Below are 24,251 nucleotides of genomic sequence, written 5' to 3' on the forward strand. Positions count from 1 at the left end.
GTATTCAAACAGTAAACAACTCATCAAAAGCACAATGACACTACTGGCATGGTAATTTTCATCTCAAATGGATGTGCTCTAGTAGCCTATACTAGCATCTTTTTGGTTGTTCTCCACTGGCATAATACCAGACAAACACTGTAGGAGCCCAAGCAAGAGAGGCTTTTGCATTGCAGAGAATCAGTCACTTTCAAGTCAATATCGGCTATAGGGTGCAACTATCCCTTATGCTATAAGCGGCACAATAATAAGCTGTCGTAGACAGAGGAACATTAAAAGATGCTGCTGGAAAACCCTCTATGATGCCATTGTCTCTGTCTCCTGTTGCTTTCAAACACGTGGATGCCTTTTAATTTGTCTGTGTGTGTGTGTGTGTGTGTGTGTGTTACATGTGTGGGTGAGAGGGTTGATACACCAGTGTGTCTTTGTCCGTGTCAGTGTAGGCAATAGATGTGACATTCTGGATTCACTTGCTAGTTGTTAGTCATAATCCACCAGGAAGCTGATGAAACACACATACAGAGAAAAAGAGTTAGGTCACCACACACCAACATATTGTATAACTCGATTTATGACTTCTGAGGGAAATGTCATGGTACATTTAAAAATAGTTAATCTAATTTACATTTTATTAACCTCAAATTTTTCCAATTTATCAGCTAAACATTTCCATCAGCAAACTAACGTGTACATGATGTTCATCATTTGGGGATGGTGGCAATTAAAACATGTAATCGCAGGAAAATCACAGCTTTATAGATACAGGGCATAAGATCATGAGGTTGTGTGCACATTGTTCTTCCGTTTTCAAACTTCTTCTTTTTTGATAGTCAAAGTGCAGCAAACACAGGGCAAATACAAAGCAAATGATTTTACAGTATATACCATAGTGTCCATTACAGTCCAAGAGTAGCATTTGCTTAAGCTGTGAACAGATTCTTAGTGGTAATCAAACAAAGTTTGACAGAATAACAATGTACTTAAAAGACCTGGCAGCAAGTGCAAAGCACCTCCTGGAAAAAATATAAAGGCAGTGCCGGGTGACTGTCTCAGACACACACACAATAATAGCCGCTGCTATGAGCAGCAGAATGTCGTATTTTATTATTTTTCTATTATTGACTCCAGAGTCGAATCCTTCCTGCGCTTCTGACGTGCACCTTATAAACTATAGCCTCCCTCTTTCTCCCAATCAGGGCATTGTTATCCTCAGCAGCAAGTAACCTACTAATGATGTCTCTCATTGACAAGAACAGGCTATGTCTCAACGCAAATGTTCCACAAGAAGCAGCTTAACAGCTGTTTCACTGAAAATGCTACACAGAATGCAAGCATACCTAACGCCAGATAACAATCACTTAGGGCTGAAGCGATTCCTCGACTATCTTGAGTAATTCAGTTATTAAAAATCATTGATGCAAATAGTTTAATCCATAAAACTATATACAACCTGCTGTGTTTCACATGGATACTTATAAGTGTCACAAGTTTGGGATAATTTCAAGCTGAAACAAAACCAAAACTCTGTAGAGTGCAGGGCGTTAGTGTTTCAGCATCTCAGCAGAAAGCATCCGGTCTGACGTTACGCACCCAGTCCACGGTAACGTTAACATTAGCATTTAATGTAAATCAATATGATTGCTAGTTAAGATCACAAACTGCATAAAATATGGACGTAGTATCCGTGACGTCACCCATAGGTTTCTGAAGAGCCAAAATAAAGCTTAAAGTGGGCGGCTCCCGTTGGTGATATTTCTTTTCCTAGAACAGCAAAGGCATGACCCACATTAGACCCGGTTAGTTATTTACTTTAGAAGACCTGTTTTATTTTCTCTTTTGTATATTTACTATTGGGTAAAGTATTTCTTATCCAGTTACTTTGTTAATGGATGGAATAATTGGTACACTCGACTACTCAAATAATCGATAGCTGCAGCCTTACCACTGGTTGTCAATAACTCTAATCAAACTTTTTTTTATAGCTTATTACTATTTATTACTAACTCAGCCAATGCAACTACAGTAAAACCAGGTAAATGTGATTATTTTAGTGTCACATTTCAGTTTCACTCTGTGTTCATGATTTCTTTTTAGTTTCATTTTAGTCAGTTTAATTTAATCGAATATTGACAATATATATAATATTTAAAATTAAAAATTTTCAGGCTTATTTAAATTAGTTATAAATCTGGAAACATTTCAGTTGTATTGTAGATTTTTCAAAAACACAAGGTGAATTTTTGCATTTATCTTAAATAAGCACGTAAAGACTAGAGGATGCCTCTCTGTCAGCTCCACAAATGTTATGCTAAATTCTCTCTTTTGTGTGTACGTAAACAACCACGTACAGCACCTAGCAATGAGTGCAACCCGTGCAGCCCACACAGCTAAATCATCATCTGCAATGGACGCAAAAGAGGCAGAAAAAGTAATTAATTTCTGAAGCATATTTAGAGGCGTGCAACAAATGAATCAAATGTCAAGACGAGAGCGAAGAGTCATGATTGATGCTGGGCTGGAGTGTCAGTGATCCGTGCTACTCTGCCATGTGTTGGTCCTGCTGAGGACTTGATGACAAGAAGATATGTGCGTCAGATAGAAGTCACATTGCCAATAAGGTTGCCTGCTGGACTTATTTCCACATGCAAATGTGTTTAAAAGAAGGCAATACACACATATCTGCAAAACATCAGAACCGGCTCACTGTCAACAGCCAGTGAGAACATAGCCCAGAGTGTTTGGAGAGCATATCCCCATATGGGATATTTATTTATTCGGAAACATTGAATATTTGTACAGTGAATGCCTTGATTTGAAAACGTTTTCTACCTTTAGGCTCCCCAAATTCTCAAAGTGATTTATTGTCAGGAGGCCAAGAAACTCTAGACGCAGCCCCAATTTCTACAGATGAGAGGTTTTAGTACATCTGAACATATAAAATACCTGGATGTCCTACTGCATCCGGTCGGGTTTTGCTGTATGCAAGCCAGCATGCTTTTCTGGCTATTCTGACCCACAATTCCTTGCGCAGCATATATAAAGGCAGTACATACTAAAAGTAAAAAGAAAAAGTGATTTGGAACTCAGCCTTGGATTTCAAGTGTTGATGTACCCCAATGCAATGCAATGAAGGAGCTACACACAGCTGAAAATGTAAGATGGTGGTAGATGGTATTGAAACAGATCCAGAAAGATCTTTTCTTCATCGTTTACAACGTACAAATATCAGGATATTTTTCTAAGCAGACCTCTACACATGTAAAGGAGATAAAGGAGGTGAAGGAACAGCTTACATAAACACATTAAATTGTACAAAACAATAAAGTAAAAGTAAATGTCATAGAAACTGTATGCTACAACTATATCTCACTGAAAGTCCGACTTGCACAATTTTGGAGGTTTGGATATATCTTACATGTGTTTATCCCACACTGAGGCAGACGTAAATGCACTTACAGACACACATATACAAACCTGGGAGCAACATGGTAGAAACTACTTCAGCATCCTCCAACATGTCAATGACACAGCGCTGAAAGTCTTTACTGCTGTTGGACTGCAGGTAGCTATAGAGACAGAAAAGGAGGCGCGGAATATGAGTAAAAAGAGAAAAAGAGAAAAAGAGACAGCTTAGAGGAAATCAGAGTTGAGCATCACCTGTAGCAAAATGAATTGTTCATTCCTGTTTATGTTAAAAATTGGAGATTAAAATGAGATATTTAATGTTAACTGTTGATGTTTTTGTTTATTGTATGTTGACATTGGAGGCAGTCAAAACTGTACTTTGAGTTGTTAAGTTTGCAAAGAGTAAATTATTTTGTTTGACTAAACAAACATGTAAATGTTCATACTAGTTAATGAAAATCTTTATTATTTTTTTTAAATCACATTTTTATCAAACACAACAGGTCTGTGTGGATTAATATATATCCATTGATATGCTTACGCCATGGATCGGTTTAAACCATACATGCATGTGTCTGTGTATGTGTGTGCTAACCGATAGATGGGCCATCTGCTCATCTTCACTGGTGGGGAACATTTTCATCAAACAGTTAAGAGTGCCAAACAGTCTGCCAATATCTGAGACACACACACACACACACACACACACACACACACACACACACACACACACACACACACACACACACACACACAATACTGACCTCATCCAGGAGATGCGGTCTTGCCAGAACTCATACATTATGTAACTCAACTTTCCCGGGAGCTTCTGAACGGACACACTGTCATCAGGATAAAGAAGAAAAGTAGAGTGGGACAAGAAGAGGGTACAACATTACTGTAAAGAGAGGTTGCACTTAGCAAGGATCAATAATCTTTTGAGAGATGTCAGTTATAAGTTGCAGGGAGCAAAGCTTCTTGCAAGACAGCAGATGGCATTACAGTAAATTAAAATTTGCCCTAATTTCTATACAATAAGTTAGTGACAGTGTCACTTTGTGAAAGTATTACTGTAAATGGTTATTAATGTAAAACAATTTAATTAATTTTCAATTAAGCTGCTCACAGTTCGGGGTCTCATAAAAGCTGCCATAACATCCAAGGACGATAGATGATAAAATGCTAATGCGAATGGGAATATTTCGTTGACACTAGCTGTCTATCCGTCTTGGTGTAGTTGGCATAATTCAAACCCCTAATTCAACTTTGCCTCAACATTCAAAAAGCTACCTCAGCAGCAGAGTCTGACACAATGTTTACAAGATATGTTGCTTTTTCTGACAACAAACAAGACACTCACTGCAGGTTGTCAGAGTGGGCTGCGGTGACATCGATGTAGCTCTTCAGAACTTTCCGGAAGTTGTCAAAATCTTCATCGGTCACCGACATCTGCCTCTGAACAAGAAGGATGTTCTGTTGGCAGGGATACAAGAGAGAGGAAAATAATGAGATGACACACTGGCTGCCAAAGAAGAGTGTGTGTGTGTGTGTGTGTGTGTGTGTGTGTGTGTGTGTGTGTGTGTGTGTGTGTGTGTGACATCACCCCCTGAGGTCCAGGTGTGTGTGTGTAGATATTTTCAAGATACTTGAAGTGTTTGATGATGAACTGATTCTTCCTTCTTGAGGGTTCATATCTCACTATCACTGATTATGAAATCATGCAAGCCCCGCATATTTTGCGCGGAAATTGGCAATTTATGCGGCGAAACTGCGGTGTATTTGAAAAGATGCGGCCCACGCATAAATATGCGGACTTATATGGCTGATTATTGGTTTTATTGATGGCTTTTCTGGAGGGACTGAAGTTAATGGTACGTCTCTTGGCTCACTTAAGGCACTTTGGCAGTACATTCAGTTTTGTTTGTCAATGTATCTGAAAGCCAAGTGGAAACAGCTGCACACAGTAAGATGGAGGCACTAACTATAAAGCAATCTAAGTGAAATTTAAGGACCTTTCGTAAATTCTAAGCTTTGAAAAACACAGCAAAGTGATTAAATAACACAATGCTGACACTACCTGCACTATCAGGTCTAATTTACACTGGGGACATGTCCTCCCCACTTGGTCGCTTTTGTCTAATTTTGAAATTTGTGGGAGAGGAGTGTGTCCCCGCCCAATGTTGAAATTAAATCTAAGTTCTTGAATGGTTGACATTGTTGTGCATTTTATGCTGAGTAGCCCTATTTTTGTATTTTGTATTGCCCTTTAATGAGTAATTATGCATTTTAATTATCTACTCTAACCTCATACCGATTCCCCCATTACATACAAACATGTGCTTTTATCCGAGACCTTATGTCCCCATTTTTTTACAAAAAGTGACGTCCTTGTGCACTATAATAACTGTGTTGCCATGATACCTCATCTGTGTCATCAGGGCAGTTTGTCACTTTCTTTATATAATACACTGTGTACAGCAGGTTCATGTATGGATTACTGAAGTGTGCTGCTGGGCACAGGCCTAGGGGCCCAAAGTGCCAAGGGCCCTGGTCGCCTTCACCTGCAAAATGTCCCTTGAAGAGATGTGCCTACCAGGCAGAGACTCAAAATTACCATAAAGAAACATAAAATGACTACAAAGAGACACAATATAACTACATAGAGACACAAAGCAATTACAAAGAGACACAAAATGACTACATAGAGACACAAAGCGACTACAAAAGACGCAACATGACAACAAAAAGGGGCATGACAACCACAGACAAAGAATTACTACAAAAAGACCAAAAAAATTACAAAGTGACACAAAATTACCACAGACACAAAATTACCACAGAGATATGTGTAACAACAGAAAGTGGCTTGTGGAGTTCCCTTGTGAAGAAGGCACATTCAACTTATCAACTAAATGTGCCATGAAAATATTTCATATAACACCTGCTTTCCATATCGATCCATGGACCTCCTGACAGAGAAAAAGAAAAGACACTTTGAAATCATAAAAAAAAAAAATGTTTTCCTTCATCGATTGATGTTCCAGCTAACGAGCAACATCAACCACAACTGGCAGTGATACAGCACCCTCCTCAGGGGACTATGAGTTCCGCCTGGTCTCCGGATGCAGCACGTCAACCTGCTGCCCTCTTTACTTTCTCAACAATTCAATGCAAAAGTGAGTCACCACTGCATCCAGTATAAAGTGAAACTTGCCTTATGGCATATCTTTTGCAAGCACTGTTTTCACAGACTTGAATGAGTCTTACTGTAAAAGGTTGGTTCACCTTCATTACAAAAATACCTATTTGTGGTTGCATGTGCCATGTAGGTTTAGTTTTGAGATCTCCTGAGATTGTTGTTGCCACCTCAATACAATGGAGGAGGATGGATCTATTTCATGATGCTCATAGCGTTTAAAAATGACATTGAAAAAAGCGAATAACCCACAGTCCTCGCTGTGAAGGGTTGTCATTAAAAATAGTATGAATGAGAAGTGCAAATTTTGTGTTCTGAGGAGCAAAGAAATTACATTCAGCTCAATTGTATTGCAGTGGCAGAAACATTACAGGTAGATAAATCAAAACCAATTTGCATGACCAGACTCCACGAAAGGCGAGTGAGAAAATATGTAGTTTGAGTGTGCTTTTATTTCAAAATTGTTTGCTTTTTATTGAGTTTTATTTTGGAAGGATAACTCTAAAATCCTAAAAGAAACAGAGAAAGACATTGCTCTTTCCACCATTTTCATTTCTTCAACCAGATGGAAACATGCAAAAACACTCAGGGCCCTATCTTGCACCCAGCGCAGCGCAAAGCCCAACGCATGTGTCTTTGCTAGTTTCAGACCGACACAGTTGTCAATTTCCCGCCCAGCGCCTGCGTCGTTTAAATAGCAAATGCACCTCTGCCCATCTTTGCACCCATGGGCGTGCTGGTCTAACAGGGAAGTGTGTTCAGGTGCATTCTTGGCATATTGCTATCTTGAGGCAGCGGAAGGTGATCGTGCCATTGACCAACAAAAACCTGGTCTAAAGTCAGCATTTTATTGTTATTTTAACAGCAAATTAGCAATTTAACATGCGCCTAGGATTATGCACAGCGCGCACACACACTATGCTTGTTACACACAGCAGCACACACACATGCAGAAGATTACAAATAAAAATATTACAAATAAAAATATTACGGTGCAAATTTGCCATCATAATAGCAATGCGCCAACGTACAAACGCACCTGGCTTTTAAAGGGAATGGGAGATGACACTCGGATTGGTTTATTGCATGTTACGCCCAAAACACACCTATGAATTAACGAAGACACTAAGTACAACCCTTTTGAACCAAGTGCCTGGGGCACGGACCCTTTTTTCTGTCGTAAAACTAGCAAAAGTGGATTTGGACACGCCCTAAACACGCTTCACGCCATGTGCTTAGATCGTTAAAATAGGGCCCTCAGACCCAAACTCAGACAATCTTTTATTTACTCTCGCTTGTTTTAATGTGAGCCTTGTGAACATAAACTGGCCCTTGTCTGCTTCACATTGCACACGTTTATACCTTGAGGCTTGTCATATATTGATTTTCATAGCTGGAATGAGCTAGAATAACACAGACTTTAGAAATGCTGGTACAGGAGGTTATTGTATCATTTGGATCGAGAAGGAACAGTGCAGCTGAAAAATTGTTTAAGTGATATCTTGTCAGCTTTTAAGGAAAATACTGTGACTACTAGGGTTGTCACAATCAGAATGAGCAAAAAGAGCAGTAACTTAATGGAGTTCAATCACAATTTAAATAAGTAGCTAGAGTGGAATAATGCCAACAATGGTGAAATGTTTTGAATAATATTTTCACATTTAGACAGTGCCACAGTGGTTTGTCCACTCCTTGTCTTTTATGTAGAGATATGCAAAATAAAAGTAAATGAAAACAAGCTAAGTGTGGTTCCTTTAAAATGAACAAAATGTGAAAATACTGTTTTAATCAGCAATTATCCACTAAAGTGAGTCCTTAATTTACTTGATTTGCAGAGTGAGATGCAATCAATGTAATTCAGCCACTGTATAGTCAAACAAAGAGAGAGTTGTTCTATAAACGTAATAACTCTGCTGTACAGTAGCCTCAGGCAGAGAAGTGTCACATTTCAACATTACATTGCAGAAACCTCACCATATAGTTCGACTTTGAGTGCTGGACTACTGTGAAATGCTGTAAAACGCTTGGTTTATATGGACAAGAAATCTTTGCAACTCTGTTCCTGTGTGTGTGTGTGTGTGTGTGTGTGTGTGTGTGTGTGTGTGTGTGTGTGTGTGTGTGTGTGTGTGTGGCTATGGAACAGTAATGAACCTTTAAAATTACTGTTGTAATGATCAAGCTTTTTATATTTTGCTTTAATAACGTTTATAATATGTAAACAGTCCATGTGGAGAGCAAAGAGGCGAAAAAAATGGCCGAAATGCAATCTCTGACAACGACTTAGCTTAGCTTTTTTTTTTTCTTTTTTTTTTATATATTTGTCTGCATTGATCTGCAGATATTTTTTTATACAGTAGATATTAGCCAAAATGTCATCTGGACATAAAACACCTACAAAAAGTATTGACACTAACTGGACAATGATGATGAGGAAGTCTTGGCCCACTGGCTACACAGAAACCCCTTAGAAATGTTTCCTCCAAAGGCTAAATCGTCGTCATACCGATGGCCAATGGGTTCCAAGATTGAGTCATAATCACTAACTGTCAAGACAACAAATCATTCTCCTTTAATCATGAAACTGCTCAATAAAAACAACCTGCCACAAAACAAAATGTGTATTGACTGCTTCTTTACTGTGGTCAGTTCCAGATACAATTCTTATATCAGTGCTGACTTACAGACTTGTATGTGCTGGCCAGTGTGTCCTCTTTCAGTGGCTCCAACTTGGGACCCTGAAACAAGAAGGTATCAAATATGAATATACAGTATGCAGAACAAGATTTTGGCTCTATTAAACATCTGGGAAAGAATGGTCAGTGGTGCAAGAGGTATGGACATTATTTACTTTATTTTTTAAGTAATTATTCTTTAAGTAATTTATACAAATTTCACTTAACTGAACTTGTGTTGCATTGCATAAAGTTGCATGCCATTCCAAACATCACCTCATCATTCCAAGAAAGAAGTTACATGAGGACAAAAGAGTACTGATGGATTATGCATATTTGCATGCAGTCATTTGCACCTTATGGGCAAATTGCACCAGTTTGCAGGCTGCGGGCACAAATGTGGTACATAAGGGTAGGCAAAGGAAATGGACTAAGTTTGTGAATCGCACCTGTTACTGTAATGTCGTTTATTTTCTTCCTTTTGCTCTGCTATTATATGATATCTGATGAGTTTGGGATTTGACATTTTTCAAAGGCCGACAAATTCCCAGGGCTATAAAGGTTACATTCATTCATTCAATAATGCCATTGTAATTTTAAAGAAAAACAAGTGGAAAACATGTAATTCACCACACGTGATTTATTTCACCCATATTCCTAGGCTATATGCAGTCTATAAAAGTATGATGATGTATGATGAAATACAGTATATGTAATTTAACAGAATGAGCTTTCCATCTTAAAGGTTACGGTTCTTGTGTGTGTGTGTGTGTGTGTGTGTGTGTGTGCGTGCGCGTGTGCGTGCGTGCGTGCGTGTGCGTGCGTGCGTGTGCGTGCGTGTGTGTGTGCGTACAAAAGGAACGCAACCTTTGAGGCAGAAAACTCATTGTGTTGTATTTGAGAGAGCAAAGAAAGGGAGCAAGATGGACAGAAGGTGTGTGTGATAGTGGTGGCGTTGAAGTGTGGGGATGGTTATTGCACTTAGAACATTCTGCAGGTTATGAATTGCTTTTGATATTGCACTCTGAGTCCCACTGGGTTGGCAAAACCGAGGGTTAGAGAGAAAAAAATGCTTTGAGTGATTCCGAAAGGAGAGGAAAAATGAACATCAAAACATGGGGATATCAGGAGTTAATGAAAAAAAGAACAAACAAAGAGAATGAGATGGAGCAGAAGATGTGGCAGGAGAGAGGGAAAGAGAATTTAAGACGCGGTAGCAAGAATGGGTCATAGGATACAGAATGAGAGGTTGAGAGGTGACTGTGCTTTGTGTTTGACTTAAACACTGATCTGCACAACACCTCTTGGAAACGCATTGCTTTTACATGCTTTGAGTGCACCATTTGCTGTTTTTGATCATTACAAACACACAAAAAACATGTTCTGAATTATGCTCAGTGCAAAGTTAAATAGAAATGTACAACATTTAACATAATAGACCGTTTATGAGACCTAAATGACTGAAAACACACAATGGGTTTGTTCAAGCAGGCTGTTGTTTTCCAAATCATGGCTGACACCATTTAAGCACTCAGCTGACACCTTGTCTCAGACATAATTGTGAAAACACAACATTAAACTATTCAAGTGAAATCCATGTGTCTGAAGTAATCTTGCAATTGTATAAGTAGCCTTGCAGGCAGGTTTACAGATATCGCTGTATATATGTGCACAACCTCAAGTGCTGTGTGTGTAGCCCAGTGGTGTACTTCTCATATTCTTAACACATTAATAATTCTGTGCCCCCAAAATGTTTGAAAAGCTAATACATTAGGCGTTATTATTTTGCACAAGTTATTTAAAGGTGCTCTAAGTGATGTTGGGTGACGTCACTTCTTGTTGACGTTCAAAGTATTGTCAAACAAAACTGAGGCTAGCTCGTCCCTCCCTCCTCCTCATCCCGTCCCCTCCCCCCTCCCTTCCGCGCACTAACCCCCCAACCCCCACCCCCAAATACTTGTTGTCGGTTATTGGCTGGAACACTGTTTGTTATGTTTCGTGGTGCAGGTTGGCACAGTTTGTTTTTGTTGCCGTGTGTGGAGCCTGGGCTGTCTACAGAGACCATGTTTTTTACAGTGTGTTCAGGGGACAGGCAGCTAGCGGATAGTGAGGAGAGGTTTGCTGTATGTGACAAAAAATGTTCTAGCCTAAAAAACACGTGACATCGCTTAGAGCACCTTTAATAATGACATTTTTTTTTAAATGAGGCGACAGCACGACAAATTTCCCTTTGTTATTTCCTATTAAATTTATTCCATTGCCTGCTCAACAAAGTTAATATTGATGGCTGCTACATCCTTTATTTGTATTAATGGGAATTTTATGCATTCATATAAATCTATGGGGGACAAAAGGGTCAAAATATAATTGCTCTATGCTCATATTTCCTTATCCCTCGTATTCCACCTAAAATTATACAGAAGGAGCAGTTTCATACCTGACACTCCAGTTTATCCAGCAGTGTCTGCAGCCTGTTGATTTGAGAGCACCAGTTCTCTCCCTCTTCCATGCACACACCTGAAGACAACACAATACGAAATCATCAGAATGTATATAATGTGTCCCAGTTCCACTGTGCATTCTGCTTCCAACTGAATTTGAGTAAATGCAGTAGCAGTAGTACATCCAGCAGTCTATGTTTTATAGTATTAATGAATTATTTAGAGTTGGAAGCCCGCTGAGAGTTTAATTATTTGATTAAAGATGTCAAGAAACCTCAATCAGTTACGTCCAAACAGATGGTGAATCAGGTTCCAACTTCTTATTCCATATACAGTGGGGCAAAAAAGTATTTAGTCAGCCACCAATTGTGCAAGTTCTCCCACTTAAAAAGATGAGAGAGGCCTGTAATTTTCATCCTAGGTACACTTCAACTATGAGAGACGAAATGAGAAAAAAAAATCCAGAAAATCACATTGTAGGATTTTTAATGAATTTGTTTGTAAATTATGGTGGAAAATAAGTATTTGGTCAATAACCAAATACTTTTAGGGATAAAAGTTAATCTCAATACTTTGTTTTATACCCTTTGTTGGCAATGACAGACGTCAAACGTTTTCTGTAAGTCTTCACAAGGTTTTCACACACTGTTGCTGGTATTTTGGCCCATTCCTCCATGCTGAGCTCCTCTAGAGCAGTGATGTTTTGGGCTTGTCGCTGGGCAACACAGACTTTCAACTCCCTCCAAAGATTTTCTATGGGGTTGAGATCTGGAGACTGGCTAGGCCACTCCAGGACTTTGAAATGCTTCTTACGATGCCACTCCTTCGTTGCCCGGGCGATGTGTTTGGGATCATTGTCATGCTGAAAGACCCAGCCACGTTTCATCTTCAATGCCCTTGCTGATGGAAGGAGGTTTTCATTCAAAATCTCACGATACATGGCCCCATTCATTCTTTCCTTTACACGGATCTGTCGTCCTGGTCCCTTTGCAGAAAAACAGCCCCAAAGCATGATGTTTCCATCCCCATGCTTCACAGTAGGTATGGTGTTCTTTGGATGCAACTCAGCATTCTTTCCCCTCCAAACACGACGAGTTGAGTTTTTACCAAAAAGTTCTATTTTGGTATCATCTGACCATATGACATTCTCCCAATCCTCTTCTGGATCATCCAAATGCCCTCTAGCAAACTCCAGATGGGCCTGGACATGTACTGGCTTAAGCAGGGGGACACGTCTGGCACTGCAGGATTTGAGTCCCTGGCGGCGTAGTGTGTTACTGATGGTAGCCTTTGTTACTTTGGTCCCAGCTCTCTGCAGGTCATTCACTAGGTTCCCCGGTGGTTCTGGGATTTTTGCTCACCGTTCTTGTGATCATTTTGACCCCACGGGGTGAGATCTTGCGTGGAGCCCTGGATCGAGGGAGATTATTAGTGGTCTTGTATGTCTTCCATTTTCTTATAATTTCTCCCACAGTTGATTTCTTCACACCAAGCTGCTTACCTATTGCAGATTCAGTCTTCCCAGCCTGATGCAGGTCTACAATTTTGTTTCTGGTGTCCTTTGACAGCTCTTTGGTCTTGGCCATAGTGGAGTTTGGAGTGTGACTGTTTGAGGTTGTGGACAGGTGTCTTTTATACTGATAACAAGTTCAAACAGGTGCCATTAATACAGGTAACGAGTGGAGGACAGAGGAGCCTCATAAAGAAGAAGTTACAGGTCTGTGAGAGCCAGAAATATTGCTTATTTGTAGGTGACCAAATACTTATTTTCCTGAGGAATTTGCAAATAAATTCATTAAAAATCCTACAATGTGATTTTCTGGATTTGTTTTTCTCATTTTGTCTCTCATAGTTGAAGTGTACCTATGATGAAAATTACAGGCCTCTCTCATCTTTTTAAGTGGGAGAACTTGCACAATTGGTGGCTGACTGAATACTTTTTTGCCCCACTGTAGAAAAAAAACATCTAACTTCTGATACAGTTGAATGACAAACTCAGGGTTCATATTTTTCCATGCAGGCTCAATATCTGATGTTCAGTCTATCAATACTAGTGACGGGAAAAAGAAATGAGGCTAAACATCAATTAATTGTCTCTACAAAATGTCAATATGATCTTTCTAGGTTAAAAAAAAGTCCTCAGAGAGAGCTTACAGCCGGCTCTAATTATGCACAATATGGCAGTGATGGAAATAATTCACGTGTACACCACTGAACACAATTTCCCCAATGGATGACAATAACAGGAAGTACATTTCATTATTGATTTGCTTTGGTGGGTATGTAAAACTAAGTATAGAGATGTTTAAAATGTTAATTTATAGTATGGTGTATTTTGTCCAAGTGGGAAGACTTTGACACAATGCTGCATGCATTTAAGGACAAACCTGATATAGCTTATTTCTTGTGCCATGGAGCTTTATTGTTGTCTAAAAAGTATAGGTACAACTGAAATCACATTTAGTCATCCTTTTTGTAGTCAAAAATAAGGTAAACGTCATTTAAAATGTGGCTGCAACATGTTTCTGCATCATGATGAAAATGTGCACTGTAGTTTATTTTGATTTAATCCCACATTAACCATCCCGCTGCCATAAATTCTCAGCAGTACAGCAAATGCAGGAATGTTTGTTAAAAACTGCAAGTGCCAGGAAATTGTTTGCCATTTTTAGTATATTCATGACCCGGTTTATAAAGATTGCATCTTCAGTAGGAGCCTAGGGGCTTGAGGTTGAGAGTAGGGAAATGAGAGAGTATTGGCAATGTGCTAATTATTAGTGTAACATGTTAAGGGACACATTGGCTTTTTGTTTCATGGGATTTGTTGAGGATAATAAAAATGAATTTTTTTTTTTTTTTTTTTTAAGAATATAATTCATTTTTTAACATAATATGATATTCCTCTTACCCGTGGTCAGGATGCTAGAGCAAGGATCTGATGGGGACATGCACAGGTTATTATAGATCCTGCGACCACACCGCTTGCCATTCCTCTGTACTGCTGTCAGCTCTGGTGCCTTTACCTCTCTCCTGCCATGACAGCCGTGGTGACCCAGGGATACAAACATCAGAAAGAAAGACAGCAACTGTCACAGGGGTGTGGGGAAAACAGAAATAAGAAGATATGGCAGACAGAGCCACATGGGGGAATGAAAAAGAGGGAATGGTATGAAACGGAGGACAGAGAGAAGATAGGGAGAGAGGATGCAAGAGAAAGGCAGAGAGGAGAGAGGTAAGGTAGGATACATTAATGATTAATTTAAATCAGAAACTGAGATAGGTAAATGTGAGAGAGAGAGCTGGTGCAGACTGAGAAAAAAGAACCAGAGATAAAGAGCAAGTGTAGAGGTGAAAGCATTTAGTGATGGGCTAGATACACATCAGTGTTTATTAACCCACAGGCTGGGTGTTAGGGACTTACACACGCACATGCACACGCACACACACACGCACACACACACACACACACACACACACACACACACACACGTGTGTGCTAGCGTGCGTGCTAGCGTGCGTGCTAGCGTGCGTGCTAGCATGCGTGCGTGCGTGTGTGCGCGCGTGTGTGTGTGTGAGTGTGCTGCATCACGCTGACAGCGCAGAGGGAGCGCATTGCTAGGAGGTTCTCATGCTGAGAACAGCCTGGAGCCCAAAGGCCACTGCAACAGCCATGAATCCATTGCAGGGAAGCAGAGGAGAGAGAAATAAGCTGTTTGTTGCAAACTCAATATGTCTCTAATTCAGCCCCTCCCAGAAAACACCTCACAAACACTCCCTCTTTCTCTTTCCATATTCTATACCTCTTTGAACAGTCTTAAAAGAGTTATTTGTGGCCAAAAAGATCCTCATGTCCTTCCGTACACCCCCTCTCTTCTTTTTTCCATTTATCGCAGTCATTCTGAACAATTCTGTCATTCATTTCATTTTTGTATTCATCTTTCCTTGCTTTTCTTTTCTCCATGACTCACTTGTTCTGTATTTCAATGCCACCTATATATCATCCTTTATCCTGCTCCCCCTCTGCCTCCACCAGTCCCCTCCCAATAATTCACCTTGGCTATAATCACTCATTTATCTCCAATAATACCAGTGTGGCACCCAGAGGGGAGAGAGGAGAGCTCTGCTAAGCCCTGACACACACAGTGTAACAAACAACGTCAGCAGCAAGCTACTCAATGGCCACAGAGGTGGGGGAAGTATCTTTGTCATTTGAAAATGTTTAAAGTCTGTTGTCAAGTGTTTTGTCATTTGTGACATTGACCTATGGTGATTTACGTTTTCATTAAATGTCTTCTGCATTGAATTTCTTTAATAGGTGATGCCTATGTCGGGGTCTTTGATGAACTACACTGTAGAGAAAAAAGTATAAAGTACAGGTTTTTCATTGCAAAAAATAGCAACCATTTTACCATTTTATACAGCAACTCATGCACAGTGGTTCACCAAATTGTTGACAGCAATTTAGATCTGTTATTCTATGAGCTCCATTTACATTTAATAAAAGCGTTTTGGCTCTATGACTGAAATATTGAATTTTAAGCAGTCTGTCTATTACTAATGAGGGAACTTGTTGAATAATTGTGAGAATGCAGCACATTCAAAGGTTTGGGCTGAAAGACATATCTGGAAAGAAAGGCCTCTGAGGTACCACTAATTTGTTGAATTTCCTTACCAATGCTGACTTCACTGACAACATTTTTATTTTTAATAGCATAGAAGTCGTGCTGCTTTGCATTATAGGACTGCTTTCCTGCAGCAATTTTAATAATATGGAAGAATAAAGTGCAGTATATGAGTATAGTGTTTTGCTTTGATGATTGTGGTTTGAATCAAAACCTGATTAACAACACACCACTCTCTGAGGTCTTCAATTTCAGCCTCCAGGCTAGTGTTTCCTAGTTTGGTAAAGAATATTATGATATAATATGGATCGGTATAGTACAGCATGAAGTACAAGACTTGGCAGAGGAAATGTCACTCCAGTTTGTAGGGCGTCAACCTTCACCTTCATTGTTTTTGTGCATTGGACACTCGGTGTTGTGTCTTACTGCTTACAGTGTAACATGTGGTATGTAGAGTGGCATTTCCTCTACCAGGTCTATTGTTTTCATACTGTGTGCAACAAGTCCTCATAGCTAAACAACACAATAGGATGTTTCATTTTGTAGCTTCCATGCTCAGACCTTGACACTAAAAAAACTATTAAAAATGTAAAATGAAAAATATGCAGTGTAGACTTTATGCCAACAGGAAGTTCGTTTTAAAACAAACATGAACTTTTTCTAGTCTGCCTTATCCCTGATGGGTATGGTAAGGTGAAATTTGGGTTTATAATTAGAGAAAGACTGTAGTCTTGAATTGTTTTGTTTAAGTGTGTTTAAGTTGAAGTGCCTAAAACACTTGGTTATGTTATAGAGATACCATGTTAATGGTTAAGGTTATGGAAAGATGGGCATTAAAGGGAACACAGTTAACTGTTTTTTGGAGATACCCATTTTTTTTTGATGCACTTATAAGAACATCACACTCCTATTTTGTTCAGATACATAATTGTAACCTGGAGACTTGCCAGACAATTTGAAGAATCTACTTCATTTCACCAACGCATTTAGGCGCATGGACTTCATCAAGGTGAGTTTGAGGCCAAAGTACAGTATAGATAATGTCTTGGAATCTGTACAAGTAACACACAATACAGACAGTGTCATATTGCAGTACTAACGGGGCAGGGCTGCTTTGCTCCTCCACAGCCTCCATGGCACACTGCAGGGACCTCTGTAGAGACAGTAGCTGACTGGATGTCTCTCTTAGCATGAACCTTGTGACAAACTGGCCCAACACACTGGAACCCTGGTATTCCTGAAAGACAGAGAGGGACAAACAGAAGGACAAGTTAAAGCACATAATACTCAAACTCAAGCAACAAGGAAGTAAAAGCATGGCAGAGACGAGACAGACCGCAGAGACGCAGCGAGAGATGAGTTGATAGCTTCTCCAAAACAACAACAGGTACTTGTGAAATGTGTGACAGCGGCAGTTAAATGGGCTAATTAATTCTCTGAACACATACATTATTCAGTAACTCATATCCAAATTCAGAGGTGGAGGAACTTTAATAGGAGACATAATTGCTGCACACGAGTCCCCAAACACGAATGTGATTATGCACTCTCAAAGGACTCTTATACACGCAATGTGGTAATGAAGTAACAGTGCAGTAGCTCTTCGTCCAGACTTATAGAGACAAGTAGCTTCTACTGAAAATGCATCATGGGATTAGCAGTCCAGAGCACTCCGTGCCAGACCACAGCTGATAACTAGTGATTGCACAATCCTCTATGGATTTATCCACTCCAACAGCTTTAAAGAGGAACCAGAACAGAGGAACAACAGAGTGATCTAATTACAGTTTTTTATCAATCCTTTTTCAAAACACTACACACAATTAGCACAACCACACACCCAATTAGCAGAACACCTCAGACCCTTTGCAAAATGAAATACTCTTGCAAAAACTATACACTATTTTATAAAAAACATATTTTGGTACCATATGAAACACACGTTTCATTTGACTTAATTACGTTTGAACCAGTTACACACTGCTGTTGCTAACCTAAAACACTTTTAGCAATTCTACTTCTCAGTGATTAGAGTACTGTAAATGAAGTACACAGAGCAAGTACAAATATACAATAAGTTCATCAAACACTACACAAGACCAATGCTGCAGACTGAGGAAAATCTAATTTATTTCTCTCCATATACCCAAATCAGTCAACATGTCGACATGGAGAATCAACAACAAAACAAGTCCTAGTTTTCATGCTACTACAGTAGTGTGCATAAGACTGTTAGCACCGCAAACAACAGACAAACATAAAATATGGTATCCAGTACAGGTTACAATCACAGAAAAAACAACAACAAACAAAAAAATGATCTGAAAAAGTACAGAAAATACTAGACATTATCTCTTCGCCTAGCTGGATCTGGCCAGAGAATCAACATCACAGGCAATATCCTCATTGGCAAGACAACCTTCTTGAATGTCGAATCCATCCTTGCACAGCTGGGGCATTGACTTGGTCACAGGCGTCCTCCATGGCCTGAATGAGGGGTACCAGAGCCTGGGGCCGGAGATCATAAACCCTCGTGTGAATATGGGGCTCCTTCCTCCTTGTCGTTCTCGACCCTCAATCCTCAAATGTCACAGGGAGGGGTATCAAAAGTGCTGATATGGTGCATACAATGAGCAGCTGATTACTGTAACTGTAGACAGATTTTCTTTTACCTGTTTCCTTGTCGAAATATCCTTATGACAGATGCAACTGTATATCTAAGATTTAGCTGAACTCTTAGTCCAGCCTCCCTCAGCATCAATTCGTGGTTCACAACATGGTCCACTAGTGTTGCACAACTTTCATTTGATAAATTTGGTCCTCTTCTTCTTTGAGCATATTCTCCGGCTTCAGGGCTTCCTCTCCCTCTTCCTCTACCTCCACCTCGGCCTTTACCTCTGGCTGGGCCTCTTCCTCTTCCTCTACCTCTACCTCCTCTCACTCTCAGTCTTCTTCTTCTGACTCCTTCCATTTTGGTTGAAGGCAGGTGAACTTACCTGCTGCATTTTATATAGTGCTTAAACCTGATTGGTGTGTCTACAATTAAGCAATAATGTGTTTGCGTACCTGGTGGCTGTGTTTAACCAATTGGTTCATGGGTGTGTTCATTTGAAAGCCTTTGCTTTGAAATTGCAAGGAAATGACATCATGATAAATTTCTGTGTCAAATGCATGTGTGTTTAGTGTTTTGCAAATCACTGTGCGTAATATTTAGCAAAAAGTGTGAAGCTGACAATGTGCTTACAGTTGTGCAACTCTAGGCCAGTGTTGTGCTCCTTGAGTGTAAGGTTTTGCTAATTGTGGGAAAGTTTTAATTTTAGTGTGTAAGCAATTGAAAAAAACTGTAAGACAGGACGTATATTTATTCAGCACACATCTCCTCTACCCTCTCCTTATCGTTTACCAAGCATTGCTGTTTTATAATGTATTACAATTCAAATCCCTGATTTCAGGTTGTTGCCTTAAAAGGTCCTGAGGTAATTTTAACATATCTTGTCAACTGCAATTACATAATATATTGAGTGGGGAGCAAAATGTTAGGCTTCTCTGGGGGTTTTGCTAAACACATTTGGAATATGTGAATATTTTATAAAGCCTATATAAGTGAATAGTTTCTGCAGTAATTACATGATGCAAATTCATAGATTGTCAAATTACAGAGCCAACTCTCTCTCAAGTCTCTCTAAACTTAAGCTACATTAGCAAAAACCGAAGAGATAACATTTCAATCAATATTTCACAATCTGGGCCAACTGTGACAGATGTTCCTTATCTTACTAAGTGAAGATTACGCCTATGAATTTTAACAGTTCTACATTTTGCAAAATATGCTTTTTCACCCTCTTGCCGAGAGTTAGATGAGAAGATTGATTCCAACCTTTTAACTGTACAGTAAATGATGTTACCACCAACAGCTTGTTAGCTTAGCTTAGCACACGTACTACAAACAGGGGAAGAAAGCTAGCCTGTCTCTGTCCAAAAGCAACGAAATCTGCCTACTAAGTTAGCTAATTAACACGTTATATCTCGGATGTAAGGATTAAACAAACAGGATAGTCAATCAGTGAGCTTGAGAGGATTGATAAGTAGATGTTGTATTGGACAGAGTGACTACTGTTTCCCACTGTTCCCAGTTCAGCTAATATCTCCTGGCTGTAGCTTCATATTTACGGCACAGACATGAAAGAGATATCTTGTGTAACTCTCGGCAAGAAAGAGAAAAAGCACATTGTCCAGACTACAATGTCAGACTATTTCTTTAAAATCATGTTAAGTAATGGAAATGTGTGTGGCTGAGGTGTTTTTTTATTGCTCTTTTGTTAACTCATCAGTTTGACAGGCTTTTGGCTCCATCTGTGAATGCCAGTGTTTCCTCTCAAAACTATGAATATTTATAGCACCTTGACTTTGTGTGTCTGTGTGTTTCAACACCTATTGTCTTCACTCAGCATGGTTTTTTGTACTGTAGAAGCTTGATTTAAGGCAAATTCACTTACAACCAAACTTACCTCTTTAGTTTTATCCATTGCCTTTAAAATGGCAACATTCAGGCTCTCCAGAGCTGAAAGTACGCTGAGATACTCCCCCAGGTGCTGAGAAAAATAATCTAATAGGAAACAGGAAACAAGCTGTCAGTGTAATTGCAATGTAAGAACAGTCTAAAAACAGTCAAAACGTTATTTCAACCCCTAAAATGTTGCCAATTGCCATGACAAATTCCAATTAAAAGAAGACCATGACAAGGGCAGTGAACATATCTTAGATGCGGGTAAAAGTATACATGTTTAGTTTTATACACAAGTCGAAATGGAAGTATTTGATCTTCACATGCCTATGCATCAATAACAATCAATGCTCACCATGACAGGCAATGGATACTGTGTGTCATTTTAATCATCATTTTAATCACCTAGTGTTATAACAGTAGCTCATCCACACCAGCGTACAGTTGGGGACAGGAGTCATAAAGATTTATTTGATGAAATGTAGCCAAACGATAAAGAATATCCTACATATGCTCACATTTAGGTCCCAAATAATACATCGCACAGAACTGAGAAAACTATTTATTTAAATGAATAAAAGTCAACGGATGTGTGGGGTAAATGCTTCAACCCAGATCAGTAAAGCAGAGAAAGAATTCAATCTTAATTATTTCTCAATTAACCAAAGAGTGCACTCGATGTGACACACAGATCCAATGTTAATGGATCAGCAGCACTTTTTACAATCCTCTTACTTAGATTCAATTAAGTTATCCACCTGAATGTTATGGCTCTCAGAGACACTCAGTCAAAAAAAACGACTAAATGAACTAAATCTGAGACAAGCGGAACATTCTGTCATGGAAAACACTATTGACGTCAGATGGAAAAAATGCCATTCCCATTCAATAAATTATGCAGAAGTTTTATTCTGGGTACTACTGGTATTTACAGGTCTCTGCTCTATTTCTTCACTTTATTCAGGCCATCTGACACACATACATTTTTAAGATGATAAAAATTAGGTCAATAGATCTGTGCCGGGTTTTTTTCTTCATATTTACAGATTAAAGCCAGTATTGCAAGTGGACGGTGGTGTTGTTGGCTGCAGTGTATATTTTTCACCTTAAAACAATTCTAAAGAATAGAGAGGCTTTAAAGAAATAGTGGAATAACTATTTGCTTTCTTGTGGAGAGTTAGAGAAGAAGAGTGATACTACCCTGAGGTATCACAGTAAATGTGACGCTACCGCCAGCAGCCAACTGTGCATTAAAAGAGCCTGTGTCTGACAATTTCTGAAACTTTCAAAGAAATGTGTTGGATGTTTACACCCACTTCACACAGTTATTGGCCAGCTGTGTGTGGAGCTGAGGAAGGAGCAAAAGTTTGAACTTCTCTCTCAAGGTCTATTTTTCTAGTCTTTAAACAGATATTTGACAATGTGCGCCATTATTTCTCATCTCTTTATAATGGCCTGCTTCTACCCTGCCTTCGATTAGGGCAATTTGGATCAGCTATAAATACGCTTGCCTTCTGACACGATCGTACAAGTTGTTGTAACCAACCCTAAATCTCATAAATTAATGTTACGTGTCATTTATGAATCGTACAAAAAGTGAAGCGTAAAAACAGTCGCAGTGTTGAGCTGTCTCCATCTGCTTCCAGTCTTTATGCTATGCTAAGCTAAGCTAACCGTCTTCAGGCTGTAGACAGCTAAGAGAGTGGCGTCGACCTCATCTAACTCTCGGCAAGAACGCTAATAAGTGCATTTCCCAAAATGTCAAACTATTGCCTAAATGTTTTCTGTGCTACTACTTGAAGATATGGACCCACAAAGAAGACAACAATCACTGATGTTAGCAAATTTTAAATACAGCAATTTAACAGATTAAAGTACTACGACGCAAAAAATCAGACAAAGCACTCTCCCAACCAACCTGATAGCTTGTCAGTGTCCAGATTGCTGCAGGGCGTAACATAACAGAAGATACATGGGGAAAGTATTGAGAAAGTTAATTGGAGAAATACAAAGTCATGCTGCTCTTTTTCTGCCAGATAAATTGTGTAGCTCCAAACTGCATGAATATTACAGTTTTAGCCCAAAGGAAGACACACAGATAAGACACCAGTGTTAAAACTATACAAATCAGTACAACTTAAGCATAAAAACACAGCTTATTTCCTTGTCATTATGTGTACCACAAGCTGACATATTCTGCTTAGAAAATCAGGGTTCTGCACTTTGTCATTCTACATGAATTATAAAATGTGATAGAAATGTGTGTTAATGGAGTTGTGAAAGTGCCTTCTTTCTCTGCTGTTGTAAAAACATTCAAATGGATAATCCTTTGTTTACCAGTCATGGCAGAAATGATTACAGCAGCAATTATGTGTCTTTTAAAATCATTACCAAAGCCTGGACATGCTTTTGTTTCAGAAGTGATATTATATAAGAAACAGTACTTTTATTTAGAACAAGAACACCCATTATTTGACATCATAGCTCAGATGATGCAACAAAGCTTGGAGTTGGTTAGAGAGGTCTGGTTGGTCACATCAGTGACAGTGCCAGCGTAACAGCATGTCCAAAAGCAATGTATCACACCGTGATGGAAGAACTGGCAGCAACACAACAAAACATGAATGCAGAGTTGTTACTGTAGCCACTGCCAGACACTCGCTCTAAATGGTTAGGCGCACAAAAGAAAAAAAAAATCTTACAAAGTATATTAATCAATGCGCTTGTGTGTGTATGCGTGGGTTTGTTTATGTTTGTGAGTGCCATCCTGTAAGACTAACACAGAGACTTGACAAACACAGTGAATTCATTGAGCTGAGAAATCCTGAGCTGAAACCTACTGTATATGGTTTAACAGATGAGTTAGAAAGTCTTGCTTAGCAAAAAACTGTTGGTACAATGTAAAAAAAAGTGTATAGTGGAAAAAGGGTGCAAATGTCTCATGAAAACAAATCTCTAATCTGCCAAAAACAGTAACGAGAACTCGTAAAAAAAAAGAGAAAACTTAAAAGCATTAAATATATCACGACAGGGGAGAAATGGTCTTTTCCTCTGTGGCTGCAGTGAGTAAAACATTATGTGCAGACCAGTAAAGTCAGCAGCTACCCTCAGGCTGATATCTTTGATTGCAATTCTGAGGGAGTAGGCTTTGAAGTGGCTGTAATCCACAGTATTTTATGTCCAAAGGAAGGGGGTAAACATTAATTCAGCCTGCTTGAGATTGGCTGCAAGGCTGATTTTTACTGAAGACCTCCCTCCAGCTGAGACATTAAGCCTGTAACGGATTACTTGATAGAAACACAATAACTGTGCTTTTAAGCTCCAAACGTGCTGTTTCTCTAAACAAACACTAAAATGCACAAGTTTAATATAGCACTTGTAGAAATAAATAGACTAAACATGATTCATTTC

General features: G+C 39.2%; 1 protein-coding gene across 1 annotated transcript in view; it reads right to left on the bottom strand.

The window, feature by feature from the left end:
• Positions 1–473: 473 nt before the first annotated feature.
• Positions 474–24,251, bottom strand: part of necab3 (N-terminal EF-hand calcium binding protein 3) — a 39,814-nt gene continuing 16,036 nt past the window's right edge. Inside the window, exons 4-13 of the mRNA XM_078247493.1 lie at positions 22,759–22,784; positions 20,845–20,942; positions 17,437–17,573; positions 14,623–14,744; positions 11,711–11,790; positions 9,283–9,336; positions 4,766–4,878; positions 4,170–4,247; positions 3,475–3,566; positions 474–502 (exon numbers count right to left, since the gene is read on the bottom strand). Of these exons, the coding sequence (XP_078103619.1) occupies positions 474–502; positions 3,475–3,566; positions 4,170–4,247; positions 4,766–4,878; positions 9,283–9,336; positions 11,711–11,790; positions 14,623–14,744; positions 17,437–17,573; positions 20,845–20,942; positions 22,759–22,784 (829 nt within the window). The remainder of the gene's footprint in view (positions 503–3,474; positions 3,567–4,169; positions 4,248–4,765; positions 4,879–9,282; positions 9,337–11,710; positions 11,791–14,622; positions 14,745–17,436; positions 17,574–20,844; positions 20,943–22,758; positions 22,785–24,251) is intronic.

This window comes from Sander vitreus, chromosome 4 (assembly GCF_031162955.1).
Source record: "Sander vitreus isolate 19-12246 chromosome 4, sanVit1, whole genome shotgun sequence".
Lineage (NCBI taxonomy): Eukaryota > Metazoa > Chordata > Actinopteri > Perciformes > Percidae > Sander > Sander vitreus.